General features: G+C 52.4%; 1 protein-coding gene across 1 annotated transcript in view; it reads left to right on the top strand.

Annotated features, from left to right (window-relative positions):
* SEMA5B (semaphorin 5B) overlaps positions 1-14273 on the top strand; it is a 117659-nt gene extending 103386 nt beyond the window's left edge. Inside the window, exons 9-22 of the mRNA XM_053663004.1 lie at positions 653-788; positions 1946-2153; positions 2279-2486; positions 8338-8455; positions 8589-8770; positions 9941-10084; positions 10279-10426; positions 10530-10755; positions 10911-11129; positions 11623-11793; positions 11887-12036; positions 12287-12331; positions 12770-12975; positions 13209-14273. Coding sequence (XP_053518979.1) covers positions 653-788; positions 1946-2153; positions 2279-2486; positions 8338-8455; positions 8589-8770; positions 9941-10084; positions 10279-10426; positions 10530-10755; positions 10911-11129; positions 11623-11793; positions 11887-12036; positions 12287-12331; positions 12770-12975; positions 13209-13364 — 2317 coding nt within the window. The 3' untranslated portion in view covers positions 13365-14273. The remainder of the gene's footprint in view (positions 1-652; positions 789-1945; positions 2154-2278; positions 2487-8337; positions 8456-8588; positions 8771-9940; positions 10085-10278; positions 10427-10529; positions 10756-10910; positions 11130-11622; positions 11794-11886; positions 12037-12286; positions 12332-12769; positions 12976-13208) is intronic.
* The last annotated feature ends 5753 nt before the right edge of the window (positions 14274-20026 follow it).

Raw genomic sequence — 20026 nt, 5'->3', positions numbered from 1 at the left:
AATGGACACATTTGGGAGAGGGGCTACATGCAGAGAGCAGACCTGGAAACAGGTGGTGTAGCGGTATCATCTCTGAACTGTTCACATCGGACTCACAGAGACTTGGACTGTGACAGAAAGGGGTCTTAGAGGCCACCTGGCTCAGGGTGTAGTGGTCTGCAGTGTCTCAGTGGTCTGGTAACCCGCGTTTTTAAAAATGAAATGAAATGAAATGAAACAGAGTAGACTGGAGTAGAAATACCAGAGTACCATGTATTTAATGGGGGTAATTCTTGTTTTATCAAAATTCATTTTAGATGAGTGTGTGCACATGCGTGCATGTCAAACTGAGTTGTGATCTAAGATGCATTTCCTACAGTGGCCATGGATAAAACATTCAAAGGCACTGACTTTATTGGACCCGCCCACAGGAGAAGGGAGGGGGTAAGAAAGTAGCACAGAGGAACCCAGCAGCGCCTCTCATCGGAGGGTCTTTCTTTGCCACGGGGCTTCCGGAGCCAGAGGACCAAGCTTCCTTGCTCACGAATGTTTAATCAGCCTTGGAGCTGTGCCAGAAGGTCCCTTGAGAGCCGGCTGTGGCGTTTAAGGAGGGCGCCCAGGCCTGTGGTGCGGGTGGGGGCAGCACAGCATCTTACCATCTCTCACCTTTCAGAAACAGCATTGCAGCGTCTGCCGTCTGCGCCTTCAACCTCAGTGCCATCTCCCAGGCTTTCAATGGCCCGTTTCGCTACCAGGAGAACCCCAGGGCTTCCTGGCTCCCCATCGCGAACCCCATCCCCAACTTCCAGGTACGGCTTCTCCTCTTCTGCCCTCTCTGCACACGCTGCCTTTCACCAGACTGCCGGCCACCAGCCGATTCCAGAATCTGTCCCTGCTGGTCTGCACCCATCTGAGGGGTCTACAATGGTCCCCTAAGAGGGTGGTAACCTCTAAGACCGTGGAATGAGAAAGGTCAAGGGGGTGGGACTCAGGGAACATGCTCTCAGAGCCATCTGTAAATGTAGCCCTACCTCCAGGGAGGTAGGGAGGTGAGATCTCAGCTGTACTCGGTGTAGGGGACCAGAACTGTGGAGCCGTGTGCTAGAATTTGGGGACGTCGTTAGCTGGAGTCTGCTTGCAGTCTACAGCGTGGGTGCTAATGAGGGCCTCTGAATGCTAGGAGTGAGTGGTGAGGGCACTGGGTGCCCTGGGTGGCAGGAGCGCCCCCGGGGCTGTGGTAGAGAAGGGGACAGAGCCACGGGGCATAAGCTGCTCTCACAGCCCTGCAACTTCCTGCCCAGGGCCAGACCGTGGCAGGGAAAGACCTTCAGGCTTTGCAGTCCAGTAACACTAACCCAGATCTAGCCCCCTCTCTGTGTGTGACCTTGGGCAAGTCACTCAGCCTCCTTGAGTCACCTCTTCTTTATTTGTCATGTAGGGATAATTCCCATAACTCATAGATATGTGTGAGGGTCGACGCACACCTGATCTGGTGCCTGGAATGTAGTAGGTGCTCAAAGAATGGTAGTTGCCTCCCAGTTTTGGTTTGAAAGACATAGCAACTGGAGCAGGTAGGGACACAGGAGAGGGAAGGCAGGGCTTGGCACCACGTGAAGTGGGGGGACCTGCAGCAACAGCCTATGATCACGGGGCACTCGTTATCCACATTCCAATGATCCGTTGTTAGATAGTCCAGTCCCCCTTGTTTCTCCCCCTCTGCTTCCCCAGCCCTGGCGGGTCTTGCCTGCCCCATCTTCCCAGCCCCAGTTTCCCTTATTTCCCACAGAAGAGGCATCTGTCACTGGAAGAGGGTGCATGGGACTCAGTGGGAATAGTGGGGGGGGAGGCGGACGGAAGACTCAAAGTTGTCAGTAACCACCTGGGTTACATACAGTAAGGAAGGAGGGACACAGGGAATTTGGGCGGCCCTGGCGGCTGGGCAGCTGTGACCCGCCTCCCCGCGCAGTGCGGCACCGTGTCTGAGGTGGGCCCCAACGAGAACCTGACGGAGCGAAGCCTGCAGGACGCGCAGCGCCTGTTCCTGATGAGCGAGGCCGTGCAACCGGTGACTCCTGAGCCCTGTGTCGCCCAGGACAGCGTGCGCTTCTCACACCTCGTGGTGGACCTCGTGCAGGCCCAGGACACGCTCTACCACGTGCTCTACATCGGCACCGGTGAGCCCCAGCGGTGAGCCCGGGCGCCCGATCTGGGCTCAGAGTGGGAGGAGGTTGAGGGACCAGGGCTAGGGCCCTGAGGTCTCTTCTGGGCCTTCAAGGCCACCCTCGTTGGACCTTTCCAGAGTCGGGCACCATCCTGAAGGCACTGTCCACGACGAGCCGCAGCCTCCACGGCTGCTACCTGGAAGAGCTGCACGTGTTGCCCCCCGGGCGCCGTGAGCCGCTGCTCAGCATGCGAATCCTGCACAGCGCCCGCGCGCTCTTCGTGGGGCTGAGCGACAGGGTGCTGCGCATCCCACTGGAGAGATGCGCCTCCTACGGAAACCAGGGGTAAGCGGTGCCTCCCCTCTCCCTGCCGGTCGCGCTTCACAGGAAGCGCTGTGGAGTCTGTGGGACCTGGGGTAGCATCCTGGCACAGTCCCTAGCAACGTGCCTTTGGACAGTCAGTCACCGAACCTCTCTGGACCTTGCTTTCCTCCTCATAATGTCTCGGATAATCGGGATAAAGCATTTGTCGCTGCCTGGAGGTGTGATGGTGGTTGCTATTCCTGTGGTCAGCCCATAGTTAGAGCCGACTCAATTTCTTCTCAGCCCCTTCTGTTCAGAGTGGTCTTCATCTCTGAAACCACAGCACTTGTTTCCGAGAGGCGGGAGCAGATTGCAGGTGATGTTTTGAGTCACCACCTCACCCCATTTTTGCTCCTCTAGCTTCCTTAGAAGAGGCATAGCAGCCTTGCTTGGGTGGCGTGGAGGTCAGGAACCATGTGGACCCTGCATACCCTTCCCAGCTGCTTCCAGGATCGGTCCTCTATACCTTGGCTTTGAGTGGATTCACAAATTTGGCAACAGTGACACTGGCATTTAAGGGAGAAACACAGCTGAATGGAGGTACAGCTGAGTCTGACCCTGTGACCCTCTCATTTTTAAGCTAATCAAAAGCTGCCTTTAGCTGGCATAGCCACAGCCCACATGGGCACCTGTAGCCTTTGCAACACAGAGACCTTCTGGCTGTGCCCATCTGTCCTTGAGATTTGGGAGACAAACCAATTTTCTGCTGCCAGAGATTTGCCTCCAATGCCAGTGGAGCATGCTGGGAGCCAGGCAGAGGAGGCGTGGAGGGCAGGGGAAGGGTCTGGATAGTCCCGATGTGGGGGCGGAGGGGGGCAGTGGGCAGACACTCAAGCTCCCTCAACCCCAACACATGGCTCCATCAACAAACCACCAAACATTCTCTTAACCCTACTGTGCTCAGAGCACTCAGCGGGGCTGTCAGTGAGAGAAGAGCTGAGCAAGATGAAATAAACCCAGAGAACTTTCATTTTCCCCAGAGGTCTGAATGCGTGGTTGCAGGGAGAAACCTTGGCTTGTGCCCGACACGTGGTGGGAGGCACTCACACGCTGGAACTGGGCACACCCACCTGGGTTCCACCTCGGCTCCATACTTAACCCTTTGAGCTTCAGCTTTTTCATCAGGAAAACAAGGGCGGGGGGAGAGTGATGGAGCAAACGATACTAAATTTCAACCAAGTTCTTATAAGAATTGGGAATGATATTCATGAAACACGTATCCAGTGAATCATAAGTGGTAGCTAGTGTGCTTATTCCTTTATTATCCCCAGAAATTCATTTAGGGGCCCCCTGGGCTCTTGGGAGTCTACAGTGCACAACCTCCACTACAGACAGCTGCTTGGCGATGGATCGCAGGCCACCTGCGATGGCATTCCCCCCTCAGCTTGTGTTCTTTAACTCTTGTGTTGTTAGCAAACTCTTCACACATGCCGTGTTCTTTAAGAGGCTATAGGTCCTTGAAGGTAAACTCGGTGTCCCAGTATTTTTTATACTCTACCAGGAGGCCACGCCCAGCCCGAGGCATGAAGAGGCCTTCTGCACAGGACTGATTCTTCCTGGTCTGGCCTGAGAGGAGGCTGGTGCAGGAGAGGAGTGAGGAATGGGGCTGGACGGGGGACTGAGGCCAGCTGAGGATGCCAAGGGAGGATTTTGATTTGAATGCTGTGGCCGTGGGCACTGACATGGTCTTTGAGCAGGAGGGTGAGTGACAGGCAGCGTGAGTGGGTGTTTTACAAAACACCCACTGGTGGTGGGCAGCGCTGTTGTGGGGCAGATGGTCAGGCAGTGTGAGCTGAGGTGGCTCTAGGCAGATATGAAGCCATGGGGTCTGCAGTGGAGCGAGAGGGAGAGAGATGCTGTGGGGACACGTCCCCACTCATGTGGCGCTGCAGAGCAGGGGGGGGAGGCAGCTGCACAGCATGGCCCGGTGCGACAGCGGTTAGAGAGCGGTCAGCTGGGAGTCTAACACTTTCATCCTGTTGGGCTTCCTGAGTTTGGGAGAAGAGCTGTTACCGAACAACAAGAGGTCCGAGGGAGGGGCAATACAATATTTGGCCCACCTAGGGATGCCCAAAACTGCTGTACAACAGGGGCCCCTCCCAAAAACAAAATACTAAAATCTACTGGGCCCTTCTGTCCGCCGCCAATTGGAAAGACATCTCTTAATGCCAGAGATTTGTGAAAAGGAAACAAAATGTTTATTTAATGTTATTCAGGCCTAATGCCACCACTAAAATATCAAAGTCCTTTAGGGTATACACCTACACCCACACAGCGCTCCCTTCTCCCACTGTCCCAACTCCGGGTACCGTAAATCAGGAAAAGAGCACACGTCTGTATTGCAGGCCGCTGGCACCGTCAGCTGTGTCACTGTGCAGGATCTCGAGTTAATCCAAAGTACTGTGATACCCTCTCATGGTCCACTGGCAAGAGTTCTTTGTACCCAGTTCCAGTCAAAGTCTCTGTTGCTTTTCAGGCCCCGTGGCCAAAGGGGGCACCCCAAAGCCGAGTGGGCCTCTTCTACCAAAGCTGCAGGAGTCCGCACTCCACCAAAAGCATGTGGCTTTCTTCTTCACCTGGCTGCAGGGATCTCCATTCTGGCAAAGCTGTGTGGTTCTTCCCTTTCACCTGGGAAAGGGGGTCCACACCCTGCCAAAACCACGTGGCTCCCTCTTTCACCTCACCAAGAGGGGGTCCTCATTCTGCTGAAACCGCGTGGCTCTCTCTTCATCTGGCCAAGCGGGGGCCTTTCATGTCTTGGATCCAGTCTTTTCCAAGCTCCCACACAGGCACTCCTCACTCCGGAGCGCAGACCCTAGTTCCCATCTTGAGTCCTCCTAGTTCCATCCTCAGTCCCCGCTAGTTCCATCTTGAGTCCCCTGCTACTCCCTTCTCCCTGGCTCCAAACTTGGCCACTGCTATTTAACATATCTATGAAACCAGTTAAAGGTTATAGATATGTTAAATAACCATTCCAGAGGTTAGCTCCAAAACTGTTGCTATGCAAAACAGCTCTCAATGGCCTGGCTCCATTCGTTTCTTCCCCCCTGGGGGGAGGGGGGAGGACATCTTATATGTCTCTCCAATATTCCTATACACTTTGAATTCTGGACACCATTCCAAATCTTTTTTGGGGGCCCCCCCTGGCTGCACCCTGTATCAGAGCCACTTATGTGTACAGTAAAAACCCTGCCATAAAGCTATAGGTGGATGTACAAGTGTAAAATGTGAAGCTTCATTATTGCACAGTTAATAAAATGACCGGAGTAAACCCGCGTAGCCACCACGCTGTGCACTGCAGAGTCTGGAAGCCAACTGTCTATCACACAGCGTACAGTGTGTCAGGGCTTGTGTGGTACGGGGTGGGGCGTCACAGGGCGTTTCCCGGGATAGACACTTCATGTTTTCCCCTCATGCCTTCCAAAGCTGGCAGGAGGACGGGAGTGGGTAAGCAGAGCCCCTTTAGGTCCCCTCCTCTGCCCAGAATTCATGTCCGGCCACCTCCTTCTACTCGGGCAAATTTCAGTTCCACGGGGCACAGCCAGAACCCTAGCCTGGCCGGAGAGAGGCCAGGGCTCAGAGGAGGAGGGCCAGGGAACATGGACGCTGACTCGGCTCTACAAAGCAGGTGTTTGTGCATGAGCCACCCCCTTCCTCGTCCAGCAGCCGTTTGGGCCGCACTGGAGGGGGGCAGCCTCCACCCCAGTTCCCCCAGGTGGGAGGCCCCCAGTGTCTCCTCTTCACCTCCCTCCCTGCCGGGGGGCCTTGGCCCACCTCTGCTGCCACTTGCTCCCAAGTTCCTGGGACACCGTTGCTATCCTGGACAGCTCCCATTTAGAGACTTGCGTCCTGCTGCTGGAAACTGGCTGCTCACTGCTGTGGCCATCCATCTCTGTCCTTCCACCATGAACCCGTGGAATGAACCTGTTCCCTTCTATAATGGTTGCCTGAGACATTGCAGTAAAAAAGACATAGTGATACATTATTGGTTCGATGGCTGCTATTATGAAAGAAACTCTAAACTGACACCCAATCCTACGATCAGAGACACACTTTAACTCTTCCCTGCTTGGAGCTTTAATTTTCTTAAGAATGTTCCCTGCTCTGTGAGCTTTGGAGTGGCTTCGGAGTGGCATTTGGCAATAGCAGCGAATGCAGACAAGAGAGCTCGGGCACTAGCCCCAGGGCAGCCCTGCAGACCCCCTCCGGCAGCCAGGACCAGGGGCAGGGCAGGGCGGGGCCGGGCAGGAGGGTCCTGGGAACAGGAGAGGTTGGGAGGTGGAGGGATGCTGTTTAAGTGGTGAGGGGAGAGCAGGGCTGGGGCTAGCATCTACTCTGAGGTTCCTCACTCTTTTCCTGTTCTGTCATGGGTTGGAGAGACAAGGCACTTTATGTCCTGGCTTCGGAACATTGACAAAAGTGGCCCTAAAACAGCAGCTCTCAGCCGTGCCATTCATTACAATCACCTGGGGGGCACTCAGAAGACTCAGTGCCCAGCCTAGTCTGGTCCAAGGGCCCAGAGAAAGTCGGGTTTTTTGCTTTGTTTGCTTAAGCTTTTTAAAAGAGCCCCAGGAGACTCTACTTTGCAGTCAAGACTGAGAAGCACTGTTCTAGAACTGGCTGGGCCCGAGATGAAAGAAATGGCATGAGGCAGATTGTATTCCTCCCGAATCTTCTGCTTTCATCCGTGTAAGCTAAGCTAGCTCAAATTTTCTGCTCTTAACTTATTTTCTCTGCTGGCCGTCATTTGTCTTTGATACATAACATTTTATTTATTATTATTAATAATCCCTGGTCACAGCTAGTTTTTTTCCCCCTTTTAAAAACATTTAATGTATGCTGCTTATAAAGTGCAGTGTCAGCTGCCTCCAGAGCTTGGTGCCGGTTTCTGAGAGCTGCGAAAAACTCACTCGGGAGCGGGCTCCACTGAGTTCCGACTGGTCGGGTTTTGCTAGCAGCCACTTTGGCCTAAACTTGTCAGCAAGTGAGCAGAATCTGACGACCACAGAGAGCTGGGGCTGTGTTTACACATGTGTTGCACTGAGTCCCACGATGCCCAGGTGGATGGGTGCTGCCGATGAAGTGCCCCCCGCATCAAACCGCTGGTCCGAGATGAGAACGTGAGCAGGCTTACACTGCCCAATGTACACAGATTGTGCTTGATGAATACAGTAGAGACAGATTCTTGAGCAACAGAAGAATGTTCTGGGTTCCTGGGTGGGTCCGAGTGTGCTTCCTGGGGTCCAGCGAGGCCCTCACCTACTGATGCCCCAAGCGTGGCCTCCCTTATACAAGGTCATGGGCTGCTGGAACGAGGGACAGCATTGTCTTCTTTGACCTCCACTGATGACAAGAGGGAGCCCCACCCTCTTCTCTGCAAGGTCTCTCGTAAAACCTCTTTTTCCTCATCTGGATACATGGTTCATTGAACTTACTAAAGATAAAGAAGTCACCTGACAGGTGATTCTCCCTGAAGCCTCAAGGGAAAAAGAGGAGTCTATTCTGGAGACACCCAAAGGGCCAACCCCTGACTCTTTTGAGTATCCCTTTAGCCCTTGACCTCCCCGGCCCCTTTGGCCAGTGGAAAGTTTCTCTGCAGACTCCACAGGGATGATAAGAATACCTTCCTTATTTGTTGTTGCATAAATTCTTTCATGCGTTTAAAGCACTTACAACGATGCCTGGCCCATGGTAAAGTGTTCAGTGAACTTCCTACTGTGGAGAGCAACCGGATGGAAAGGGCTGCCCAGAGGGGAGTGGCCAGGCGCGTTCTTGGGATGCAGATGAGGCTGGGACGCCAGTGGGCCTGAGTCTCGGGACCTCTGTCTGTCAGGGCATGTCTGGGGGCACGGGACCCGTACTGCGGCTGGGACAGGAAGCAGCAACGTTGCAGCACCCTCGAGGACAGCTCCAACATGAGCCTCTGGACCCAGAACATCACAGCGTGTCCTGTGAGAACCCCTCTGTGACCCCCCCCCAGGATCTTCCCCCCCAAGTCGCATTGTGACTCCCTATCAGAACCCCCGCATGTCCTGGGACCTGTGCCTTGTGTGACTGGACCGGGCCTCTGCTGTGCGCCTGCAGGTGCGGAACATGGCTCGGGATGGGGGCTTCGGCCCGTGGTCAACCTGGCGACCATGTGAGCACTTCGATGGAGACAACTCAGGCTCTTGCTTGTGTCAGGCCCGAGCCTGTGACACCCCCCGGCCTCGCTGTGGGGGCCGAGACTGCGTGGGGCCAGCCATCCACGTCGCCAACTGCTCCAGGTATGTGGGGACACAGGGCTTGCTTCGCTGCTTTCTTAAACTGAGCAGGGCATCCCCAGCCAGGCGTTTGCACTAATGGATGGAAACCACTTTGGGGCTATGCAAGGGACGGGACAGGGAGCCACCGTCTGAGGCAGGAAGCATGAGCCCTGGTGGAGTTTCCATTGTAGTGGGAGAGAAGTTCTGCCTTGTGGGGGCTCCTGATATTGTGTGAAGAGGAGGGCTGGACAGACACGGCAGTCACCCCTGGACAGACCTAGCCTTCATAAGCCTTATCGTCCCAAACACAAAGGACAGCATGGCCTGGTAAGGCAGGCAGACCTAGTGCCAACCCCGGGTTGCCACTGTCTGGAGGTGTGGCCTTGACCACGCCACCTAACCCCTTGAGCTTCTCTGCGTGAAGGCTACACCCCCCACCCCAGGACTTGTTGAGAGGGCTACAGGAGATAACAAAGTGCTTGTATGCTGCCTCCTACCTGGGGACCCCGTAAAGGGTTGTAACAACCAACCCACAATTCTGGACACTCTTAAAAGAACTTAATTCTGCATACATTTATTCACTTCACTGTCACAACAACCTCATGGGGTAGGAATACAATCATTACCCTTACTTGGAAGATGAGCGTGTGCAAAGTAAGTGTGCAGAAGAGGGTAAACACGAAGGTTTTAGTGACTTGCCCAGGCTTATACAACCAGTCAGTGACAGAGTCAACATTTGAACATTAGGGTCCAAGCAGACAGAAGTGAGTTGGGCACAAGGTTGGGCAAAGCAGAGGCGGTGGTAGAACAGGGCAGGGCGCCTGCGTGTGGACGCCAGCCTCGGCCAGCCCGGAAGGCTGAGACACAGGCTGCAGACTGGGAAGGCGAGTGGGGGCCGGCTCTGGAGAGTGTATTGCCCCGTGAGTAGAGGCTTTGTCCTGTCTCTGTATTCTTACCCTGAGCACAGCCCGATACATGTGGGAAAGCTCTCAAGACGTGTTTGGGGAATGAATGAACAAATGAGTGAGTGAATGAATGAATGAGTTTGCCTGAGGTGGCCGGGTTAGGAGCTGATACTTTCCGTCACCATCTGGCACTTGCTGACACCAAAATCCATCTGCTCAGATGTAGACTAGATCAGAGAAGTAGGGCTCAGAGGTCATCTGTCTCCACCCCCTCCGACCCCGCCAGGAATGGGGCGTGGACCGCCTGGTCGTCCTGGGCCCTGTGCAGCACGACCTGTGGGATCGGGTTCCAGGTCCGCCAGCGAAGTTGCAGCAACCCCGCTCCCCGCCACGGAGGCCGCATCTGCGTGGGCAAGAGCCGGGAGGAGCGGTGAGCTAGGCTGCGGCTGGGGCTCCCTGAGACCTAGAAGCTAGCCCTAAAGCCCCAGAGTTTGGGGGGAGCTCTCCAGGAGATCCAGGGGACTCCAGTCCTTCCCGGTTTGCACTTCCAGCAACCTCTTACTCTCTTATCAGGGAAGGGGGTGCCTGCTCCCTAGAGTGACCCCCTCCCTTCCTACCCCTCAGGTTCTGTAATGAAAACACGCCTTGCCCAGTACCCATCTTCTGGGCCTCCTGGGGCTCCTGGAATAAGTGCAGCAGCAACTGTGGGGGCGGCGTGCAGTCGCGGCGCCGGACCTGTGAGAACGGCAACTCCTGCCCAGGCTGCGGCGTGGTGAGGGCCGGGGCCGGTCCGGGGGGCGCAGGCGGAACTGGGTAGACCTCAGGGCAGGCCTGGGAGCTGCAGGCCAGAAAACAGCCCTGGCTCCCTTCCCCAGGAATTCAAGACGTGCAACCCGGAGGGCTGCCCCGAAGTGCGACGCAACACGCCGTGGACGCCGTGGCTGCCAGTGAACGTGACTCAGGGTGGGGCGCGGCAGGAGCAGCGATTTCGCTTCACCTGCCGCGCACCCCTGCCCGACCCCCACGGCCTGCAGTTTGGCAGGAGGAGGACCGAGACCCGAACCTGCCCAGCAGACAGCTCAGGAACCTGTGACACAGACGGTACAGCCCCGCGCGCGCCCCACAGGCCAGTGATGAGGAGAGTGATGGGGTGGGAGTGGGGTAGGGGTGGCTGGGAGCAGGAGCTCCGAGTGGGCAGAACGCATTGTTTGGAGAAGCTCTTGTTGCTGAGGCCAGCCCTTCCCCCCCACCCGCAGCCCTGGTGGAGGATCTCCTGCGCAGCGGGGGCACCGCCCAGCACAAGGTGACTGGGGGCTGGGCCGCCTGGGGCCCGTGGTCGTCCTGCTCCCGGGACTGTGAGCTGGGCTTCCACGTGCGCAAGAGGACCTGCACGAACCCCGAGCCCCGCAACGGGGGCCTGCCCTGTGTGGGCGATGCCACCGAGTATCAGGACTGCAACCCGCAGGCTTGTCCAGGTAATGCTGTGCTAATTCTTAGTTCAGGCAAACCCCGGCCCAGGGAATCCTCTCTGCAGGGAACCCCCATCTGGGAGACTTGCTAGCCCTACCCGGGCCACACCTTACGCTCAGGTGACCTCTTTTTCCTGCCCACTTGATACAAGGGGCCCCAGAGCAATTTGTTGCCCTGAACATGGACTCAGCAGCTGCTCCCATAGAGCAGAGCTCTTCCTCATCTTCCTATCGCTTTTTTCTCCCCTCGAGTGGGCTAGCCTGATAAGGAACTTGTTTTGCGTTGGTTTTTGATGCCTCCTCCGCAGCCTCCATTTCTCCCTGCCACCCCTGGCAGGGAAGGGCCTCTTCCCAACCTGAGCTCTGTGAGTGGGGGCGGGGGGGTGTTGAGGTCTGTGTGGCCCAGGGCAGACAAGGCCTTGCCTGGGATGGGGCAGAAGACTGTCTAGGGGCCTTCTAGCACCTGTAGCCCCCTTCCCATGCCCCTGTCCTCTTGTAGCTCGAGGCTCCTGGTCCTGCTGGACCTCCTGGTCCCCATGCTCAGCCTCCTGCGGCGGTGGCCACTATCAACGCACACGTTCCTGCACCAGCCCCGCACCCTCCCCAGGCGAGGACATCTGTCTGGGGCTGCACACGGAGGAGGCGCTGTGTGCCACGCAGGCCTGCCCAGGTACTGAGTACATCTGGCCCGGGCTGGGGAGCACCACGGGGCCCACCAGAGGGTGCTGGGGCTGGTAACCTCATCCCAACCCACACCCCGCAGAGGGCTGGTCACCGTGGTCTGAGTGGAGTGCATGCACTGAGGATGGAGTCCAGACCCGCAGCCGGCACTGTGAGGATCTAGTCCCGGGGCCCAGCACCTGTGCTGGAAACAGCAGCCAGAGCCGCCCCTGCCCTTACAACGAGATTCCTGGTAGGTCTTCCAACCACAGCCTTCAGCCCAGTGCTTCCCACTGAGTCCCCAACTTCCTTCCCCTTCTGAAGCATATATCGTGGGGTAGGGTGCAGGATGGCACAGCAGGGTGGGAGGCACACCGGCCCCCAGGTCTATCCCACAGCTCAGTGCTGACCCGGGGTCTTCCTCCCAGAGACACACCGAGCCCCAGAGGAACCCCTGTCATCTGCTCCCTGCCCCAACACCCGCTCTGTCTCTCTTCCTGCAGTGATCCTGCCTGCCTCCAGCATCGAGGAGGCCACCGGCTGTGGAGGTAAAAGGAACCTGCCCTCCCCACTTATGACACTGTCCTTCTACCCCTCCTCTTCAAGGAGGAGACCCACCTTGCTCTGAAATCTGGAACCCCTCCACCTCCCGCTTTAGACACGCAAACCTTGTGGCGGTTCCTGCTGCTCTAGACCATGTGAAGGGGTTCTGGGCCATCTCCTCCATACCCCCGACTAGGAGGCAGTCATCAAAAGGAGTATTCAAGAAGAGTCACCCAGTCCACATCCTCTGCTTGCCTCTGACACAAGCCATAGGTGGTCCTGTGACAGAGGCCCCTGGTGAGGGCTGCCCGGCCTGCTGTTCCCATTGGCTCGGGCCTCAAAGCTCTTTATGCCTCTGAGCCTCCTGTCCGGAGGCAGTCAGGAGGCTCTCCTCTGCACAGCGGCCCTTCCCTTGTCACTTACCTCTGTGCCCCCGCCCCCAGGGTTCAGTCTCATCCACCTGGTGGCCACTGGTGTCTCCTGCTTCCTGGGCTCTGGACTGCTGACCTTCGCAGTGTACCTGTCCTGCCAGCACTGCCAGCGCCAGTCCCAGGAGTCCACACTGGTCCACCCTGCCACCCCCAACCACCTGCACTACAAGGGCGGGGGCACCCCGAAGAACGAGAAGTACATACCCATGGAGTTCAAGGTGGGAGCCCACCTGCAGAAGCGGAGGACAGGGTGATGGGTACAATGGTTCTGGCTCTAAGACGGGCACTCTGGGCTGGGCACTTGGGAGGGAGCAGTGGTGCTGTGAACAGAATACTGTGTCAGCAGTTAGAGTGTCCTTTTGTCCACTGGCTCCTGATCTCCTTGACCTGGCCGTCCCCTTTCCTCACCCGTACCTTCACCCCCTTCTTTTGTCCCTTTCTCCTCCCACAGACCCTGAACAAGAACAACCTGAGCCCTGACGGCAAAGCCGGCTTCTGCCCGCTGCAGCAGACCAACGTGTACACAGCCTATTACCCCAGCCCGCGGAGCAGACACGGCCTCCGGCCAGAGGCTGCACCCGGACAGCGCTGCCTCCCCAACAGCTGATACTGCCATCCCGGGGGCTTGGGCTCCTTGCCTTCCTAAGGCACAGAGTGGCTGGAAATGGGACCGTGGAGCCAGTTTGGTTTTCTCTTCCTGTACTAGGCCAAGAACTTGCTGCCTTGCCTTGCCTTGCCTTGCCTGGGTTCCGTCCTGCTTCAGAGGGCTGTGTGGCTGGCAGTGACCATGGGAGGGAGGGCTGGCTTCAGGCTGGCACATGGCTGCAGTTCCAGCTCAGCCCAGGTGTCTCATGGCCTCCTTTTGACTCACCACATGCTGACCTCTCCTGCTGTGTCTGGTCAGGGACCTCCTGGGCATGTGAGCAGTTGGACAGTGGAGATGGCAGGAGGGCAGGCTCTTAGGTTGGGGCTGGAAATGACAGCTGTGTGGCCACCATGGGCTGAGTCTGCCCCTCTCTGGCTGGCCCTGGGAAGGCCCTGAGCTGCTACATCCTCATTCTTTCTGAAAGGAATTCATCAAATGGCCCAGAAGCTCTGGCCTCTCTGTTCGGGACTGAGTCATCGTAGTGCTGCCCCTGTGAGACAGAGGGACCAAGGCTGGCCCAGGTCGTCTCCCGGTGCCTGGCAGTGTGTTCTTTGCCCAGGGACATACCTCTGGCGAGAGGCAGTGAGAGCTGAGGACTGAAGACTCATCTTTGCTGAGAAGCCTTTCGATCTGGGCTGGTATATACCTCAGCCTTGCCCTCAGGATGCACGAAAGATGTCCTGGGAGAAAAGGAGGCAGGAGCCCAGCCTCCGTGCTGCTGTGGAGACTGTCTTCCAGTTGCTGCTCAAAAGAGCTGTTGGCTGACACCTGCTGGGGAGCCTCTGCTGGCCCCTCACCTGTGCAGGAACACACACACAGAATCACAGCCTGCTACAGCAACAAAAAGGTGTTGGACTGTGGCATTGTTAATTAAAGATGATATCCAGTCTCCGAATGGAACTTGGTCTCTGTGCATATGTGCGTGGGCTCCTTTTGGCACAGCCTAGTCGGAGTAACACACTGGGGTGGCAGATGGGCTTCTCAGGGGGAAGGAAATGACCCAAGCAGAGTTTGAGTTCAGTAGAGGATATCTCTCCATTTGTGACTACAAACACACACATTGCCCTAAACTGTGTTTGGAAGAGAGATCAGGGACAAACAAATCCACGAGCGGCAACACAATGTGTGCCAAAGGCAACACAACAGGAAAGGTTTCTGTCCATTCTCTTAGCAGCTCTTCCAAGCAACAGTTCTAGGGAGGAAATGTGTGAGTCAAGCAGGGGAGTACTGGTGAGGGTTATTTTATGGGGTTTTTACAATGCTCAGTTTAATAAAACCAAAACTGACAAGAAATGAGTAAGCCTGTGAGGTGGAGGAAGCCCCATGAAGTTTTTGCTGGACTAAATAAAAATCACCCAAAGTCTCAGCCCATCAAATCAGTGCTACTGTTTTGGATGAGAATGATGGACATGTTAAATTTAGAGAGCAATTTCCTGACTTAATAGGTTGGGTCAATTCTCACAGGATTCTAAGCAAAATCTATTTGTTGGTCAGGCTGTGACCCTAGTGATAGAGGAGGAAGAAAAGAGTATTTTGCTGGACCCCGGGTCCTGGAATCCCCGTGCTCCTCACTGGTACAACTGGCATGGCAGTGTCCTCAGGTGGGAGGGGCACCGTCGGAAAGCTCAGGGGACAAGGAGTATTTCTGCAGCTTTGGGATTTCTCACTGGGTTCCTGCTAGTTCCATGACCCCAGAACTTGTGGGGGCCCGGGTATGTGTGATAGATCTTGGGGTCTTGTATTCCCTTGGACCTGGTAGAGCCAGCAGAGTTCAAGAGTGTTTGAGGTCCTGGGGTGCCTACTTCCCGAGGGCCACTCATGGACGTCCAAGTGGAGGGACTAGGTATGTCTGTAGGAGGTAGTCATGGAAAAGTCCCAGGTCATGCCCACCCCCATTGACTGGAATGGCATCAGTGGGAAGGAATCCATTGGTGCCATGCAACACACACACACACACACACACACACACACTTCTCTTTTTACAAAAACTTGTGGTTTTTGGAAACATGACCATTCAGAACTCATGAAGAGATCCACACCATGCAAAGTAGCTTACATCATTGGCAAAGGCTATTCCTCAACCAGCCCTGGTTCAGCGATGAGGAAGCTAGGAATGTGTTTCTTGACAAGGGGGTGTGGTACTTTCTGGCAAATGCTTAAAGCCACACAGGTGGCTGTATGGTGTCAGGAAGCCGAGATATGAGCGATAAGGGGGCTTTATGGGCCCAGATAGCTCAGCAAGAGATGGAGGAAGATGCAGGGTTGGAGGTCCCAGGCCTCTGGAACTGTGTGTGTGCTTTCTTATTATTAAAATAATATGTGTTCATTGCAGAAAATTTAAAGGATACAGGAAACCAAAACATATAATTAGTTACATTAAAAACCAAGACAGAGACTTAGGGATTTAAATGGTGGGGTAAAGACATTTCTTCCCCTTCTCTCAACAGCACTCCAAAAGCAAAGAAAACAATAGCTCTGTCACCATTTTCGGTAAAACTAGTATGTCTCTGTAATCCCAAATCATAACACATGAAGACAGAAAGCAGGTGGAGGAACTACAATCAGCCAGTGGAGTGGATGTAGGTCAGACCTAAGCACCCGAGCCACATCAGAAAGAATCAGTAATTGGAGGAACCAGGCATCGGGGAAGGGGAGGTTAAGATGGGAGCGTGAAAAGAGAAGGGTTGGTTAGAAATCTTGTATGTGGACTTCAGCTAGACCCTCCACCTGTCTTCATTCTGAACTTTTACAGCCAGGCCACCATTCCTCTGTCTCCACAGAGGGCAATATATATGTTCCCCTGTGACACTGAACCAGAGAGGCCCTGGGCATGGGGAGACCAGGCACTGAGGCAGGTGTGCGGTGTAGCCTGTTTGGATAGCTGGTGACTGTATGATTATCAGTGGGATTCAGCAGTTGCCTCTTCCAGCTAACTCCAAGACTCTGGCGTCCAGGTTTCTCCTCCTCCTACTGTGTGCAGGAGATTGGGAGAGGATTCTTTGAAGAAATAAATCTAGCCTACGGACTCTGAAAGAATAAGCCGACCAGTCATCCATGCAACAGTCCTACAGCTAAGTACGCTCATTAACAAGCAGTGCCCAAGTACAAAGAGCAATGGGCACAGACATCAGAAAAAGTGCCATCATGAAAGATGATCTAAACAAGTAAACAGATAAAGAGGAATTCGATGAAATTGGAAATGGTGTATAGAGAACATGTCAAAGATACCATCGTTCTTTATAGTTAGTGAATCTACTGCATTCATAAAATAATACAGGATGCAATAAAAAGAACAAATTAAAGCCCTTAGAAATTAAAAAGAAATATGACAGCACAAAAAATTAGTAAAAGCATTTAAAGGTAAAGGAAATTTCCCAGAAAGTCAAACAAAAAGTCAAAGAGATGAAAAACAGGGGAAAAAAAGGTAAGAAAATTAGAAAATTGATCTAGGAAGTCTAATAGCCCATTGAAAACTCAGAAGAGGAGCCCTGGCTGGGTAGCTCAGTTGGTCAGAGTGGCATCCCTATACATCAAAGTTGCAGGTTCAAACCTAGGGCAGGGTATATGCAAGAATCAACCAATGAATGCATAACTACATGGACATCAGTCTCTCTTTCCTTTCTTTCTCTCTAAATCAATACATGAAAATTTTTAAAAATTTAAGAAGGAAATTATCAGAGAAAGAATACGGGAAAATTTGCCACAATCAGTACCTAATACCATGGTGAGGAAGATTTACCCCAATGCACATAAACCTGGTGTTTCAAAACATCAGCTTTGAAGAGAAGATTCTAACAACAGACAAAAGTGATTAGGAATAGTAATGTTATAAATCTCTTACTCACAAGACTTAAAGTTAGAATACAATGGAATTATCCTCAAAATTCTGGAAAACAATATTTTGTTGTGAATTTTATACCCTGCCAAACTATGAGTCATATGAGAATAGAATAAAGACATTTTCAGCCCTGGCTGGTGTGGCCCAATGGATTGAGCAGTGGCTTGTGAATCAAAGGGTCACGGGTTTGATTCCCAGTCATGGCACATGCCTGGGTTGCAGGCTAGGTCCCCAATAGGGGGCACGTGAGAGGCAACCACACATTGATGTTTCTCTCCCTCTTTCTCCCTCCCTTCCCCTCTCTTAAAAAAATAAATAAAATATTTAAAAAAAAACATTTTCAGGCAGGCAGTCTCAAAAAAATGTATGTCACACGTGCTCTTGTTTCACTAGACCAAAAGAGTAAACAAAATGTGGATCCAAAAGGAAGGGGACCTAGCACAGGGAGGGGGCGAGGAGAAAGAGTTGGCTGAGAGACCACAGGCCTAGAGAGCAATGATACAGGTTAGGAGGTCAGCCACACCCAGAGGGAGAACTGGAACAGACTATCTGGGAGGTTTGTCTGGACAATTGTATGAAAATTTATTTTACAAAACTGTTAGGTGTATGGAAAGACAAATTTGGATTTAAAAAAATATTAAAAGAAAACAGGCATTTGGGGGGGGTTCTTGTTGCATAGTTTATTTTTAAAAACTTTTTAAAGTATAAAACAAAGTATAGAGAATCCGTACACTAGTATAGCCTAGTGAATAGAGGACAAATACTTTTGTAACGATCACCCAGTTCAAGAAACACAACTTGGACAGGCAACTCCAGTTTCCTTGCTTCTGTCCCAGCCCCATTCCTCAAAACAAACAAACAAACAAGGAGAATTATTAACACCAGAAGCAAAAAAGATCATTATTAACACCAGAAACAACAGGGCATACAGGATGCCCTGGCTGGGTAGCTCAGTTGGTTAGAGCATTGTTCCCGTATGCCAAGTTTGCAGGTTCAATCCCGGGTCAGGGTACATATGAGACTCAACGAATGAATTCATAAATAAGCGGAACAACAAAATCGATGTTTCTCTCTCTCTTTCTCCCCCCTCTCCTTCTCCCTTCCTCTCGCTCTAAAATCAATAAATAAGAATGTTAAAAATGTATTTAAAAAGAGAGCATACAGAAAAGGGGATATAATCATTGTTTACCTCTTGGTGTAACCATGATATTTATATAACCATAATAATGAAAACATTGCATTTGGACTTAAGCATAACTTCTGATACAGACACATTACAATTCTTTCCTGTGAGGAGACGTTACCAGGGGGACAAGCCTTTGTTTTGAGCTTGTGGTGCCAGCTGAATCGTTGGGCTGAATATTGGGAAAGAAAAGAAGAAAAACTTCTTTTAAGTGATTTCTCTGCTGATTACAACTATGGTACATGTTCATTAAAACACTTTTGGAAAATAAAAACAAAAAAGCTATAGAAAGAAAGTACAACTGCCCTAAAATCCAACCAGGAGGGAACCACCATTATTTTAGCATATTCCCTCCCGGGCCTTTTCCATGGCTGTGTGTGGGTGTGAGAGTATTTTTATAACATCAAGATATACTATGTATATGGTTTTCGTGCTGACTTTAGCATTATGTCAGCATTTCCCCGCGCCGTTAGACGTTCTGTGAGCCTCAGACCCCTTCGAGGGCGAGTCAGGGAGGGCAGGCAGGGCCTTGTGTGTGGAGCCTCACCGGTAACCACCACCTCATGATTTGAAGCTCAGTGTTTACATATTTCATTTGTTTACACCACTGAGGAAGGTCTACTTTGAAAAAGTTTGCATAAAGGTTGAAAAATCCTGACCTAAATCATTCTATTACTTAAATCCTATTTCTATTACACAGATTCATCGATTCTATTACTTAAATTTATTCTACTGTTATATAAAAGTATCATTCTATTACTTAATTTACCATCATTTAAACCATTCACATTTGAGTCAAAATTTTCTTTACCAAAGCATACCATTATGCACCTTCTTTCTCCTTATTATTGTTATTATTTTTTATCCTCACCTGAGGCCATTTTTTTTTCATTGCTTTTAGAGAGAGAAAGAGAGAGAGATGTTGATGCGAGAGAGGAGCACTGATTGGTTGCCTCCTCGACACGCCTGGACCAGGGAACAGACCCACAACCTAGGTATGTGCCCTGACCCGGAATTGACTGGTGACTGCATGACTCTCCTATCAGACAGCAGGGCCTATTACGAACCTTCTTACCCATATCTTTGACTAAGTCCTTAGGATAAATTTACAGAAGTTAGAGCTCTTAACCTCTATAGCCAGGTCTCTTGATGGTGGGAATGCATCCCCTCAATGGTGTGTTCTCATGTTGCTATTATTATCCCCAACAGCTACCACCGATAAGTGCTATTCTCTCCAAAGACTGTACTGAGTGCTGTGCATTGATACCTTCCTCAGTCTAAAGAAGGCTCTATTATCATGCCCAATTTATAGATGAGGAAACTGAGGTTTAATAAGTTTAATTACCCAAAGTCACACCGCCAGTCAGTAAGAGAGCCAGATTTTCAACCTAGGCAGTCCATGTACTGATCAATCTGATAGTTGTTTTTAAGCACAATTGTTTAAATTTTCATTTTTAAATATTAGTGAGCATGATAATTTTTCCCCCATATACATATTACCCATTTACATTTCTTCTTAATATTTTAAAAAGATTTTATTTATTTATTTTCAGAGAGAGGGGAAGAGAGGGAGAAAGAGGGGCAGAGAAACATCAATCAGTT

This window comes from Artibeus jamaicensis, unplaced genomic scaffold (genome assembly GCF_021234435.1).
Source record: "Artibeus jamaicensis isolate MK-2021 breed Jamaican fruit bat unplaced genomic scaffold, CSHL_Jam_final contig_3126, whole genome shotgun sequence".
Taxonomy (NCBI): Eukaryota; Metazoa; Chordata; class Mammalia; order Chiroptera; family Phyllostomidae; genus Artibeus; species Artibeus jamaicensis.
The sequence above is the reverse complement of the archived record's forward strand: the minus strand, read 5'-3'. Positions and strand labels throughout refer to the sequence as shown.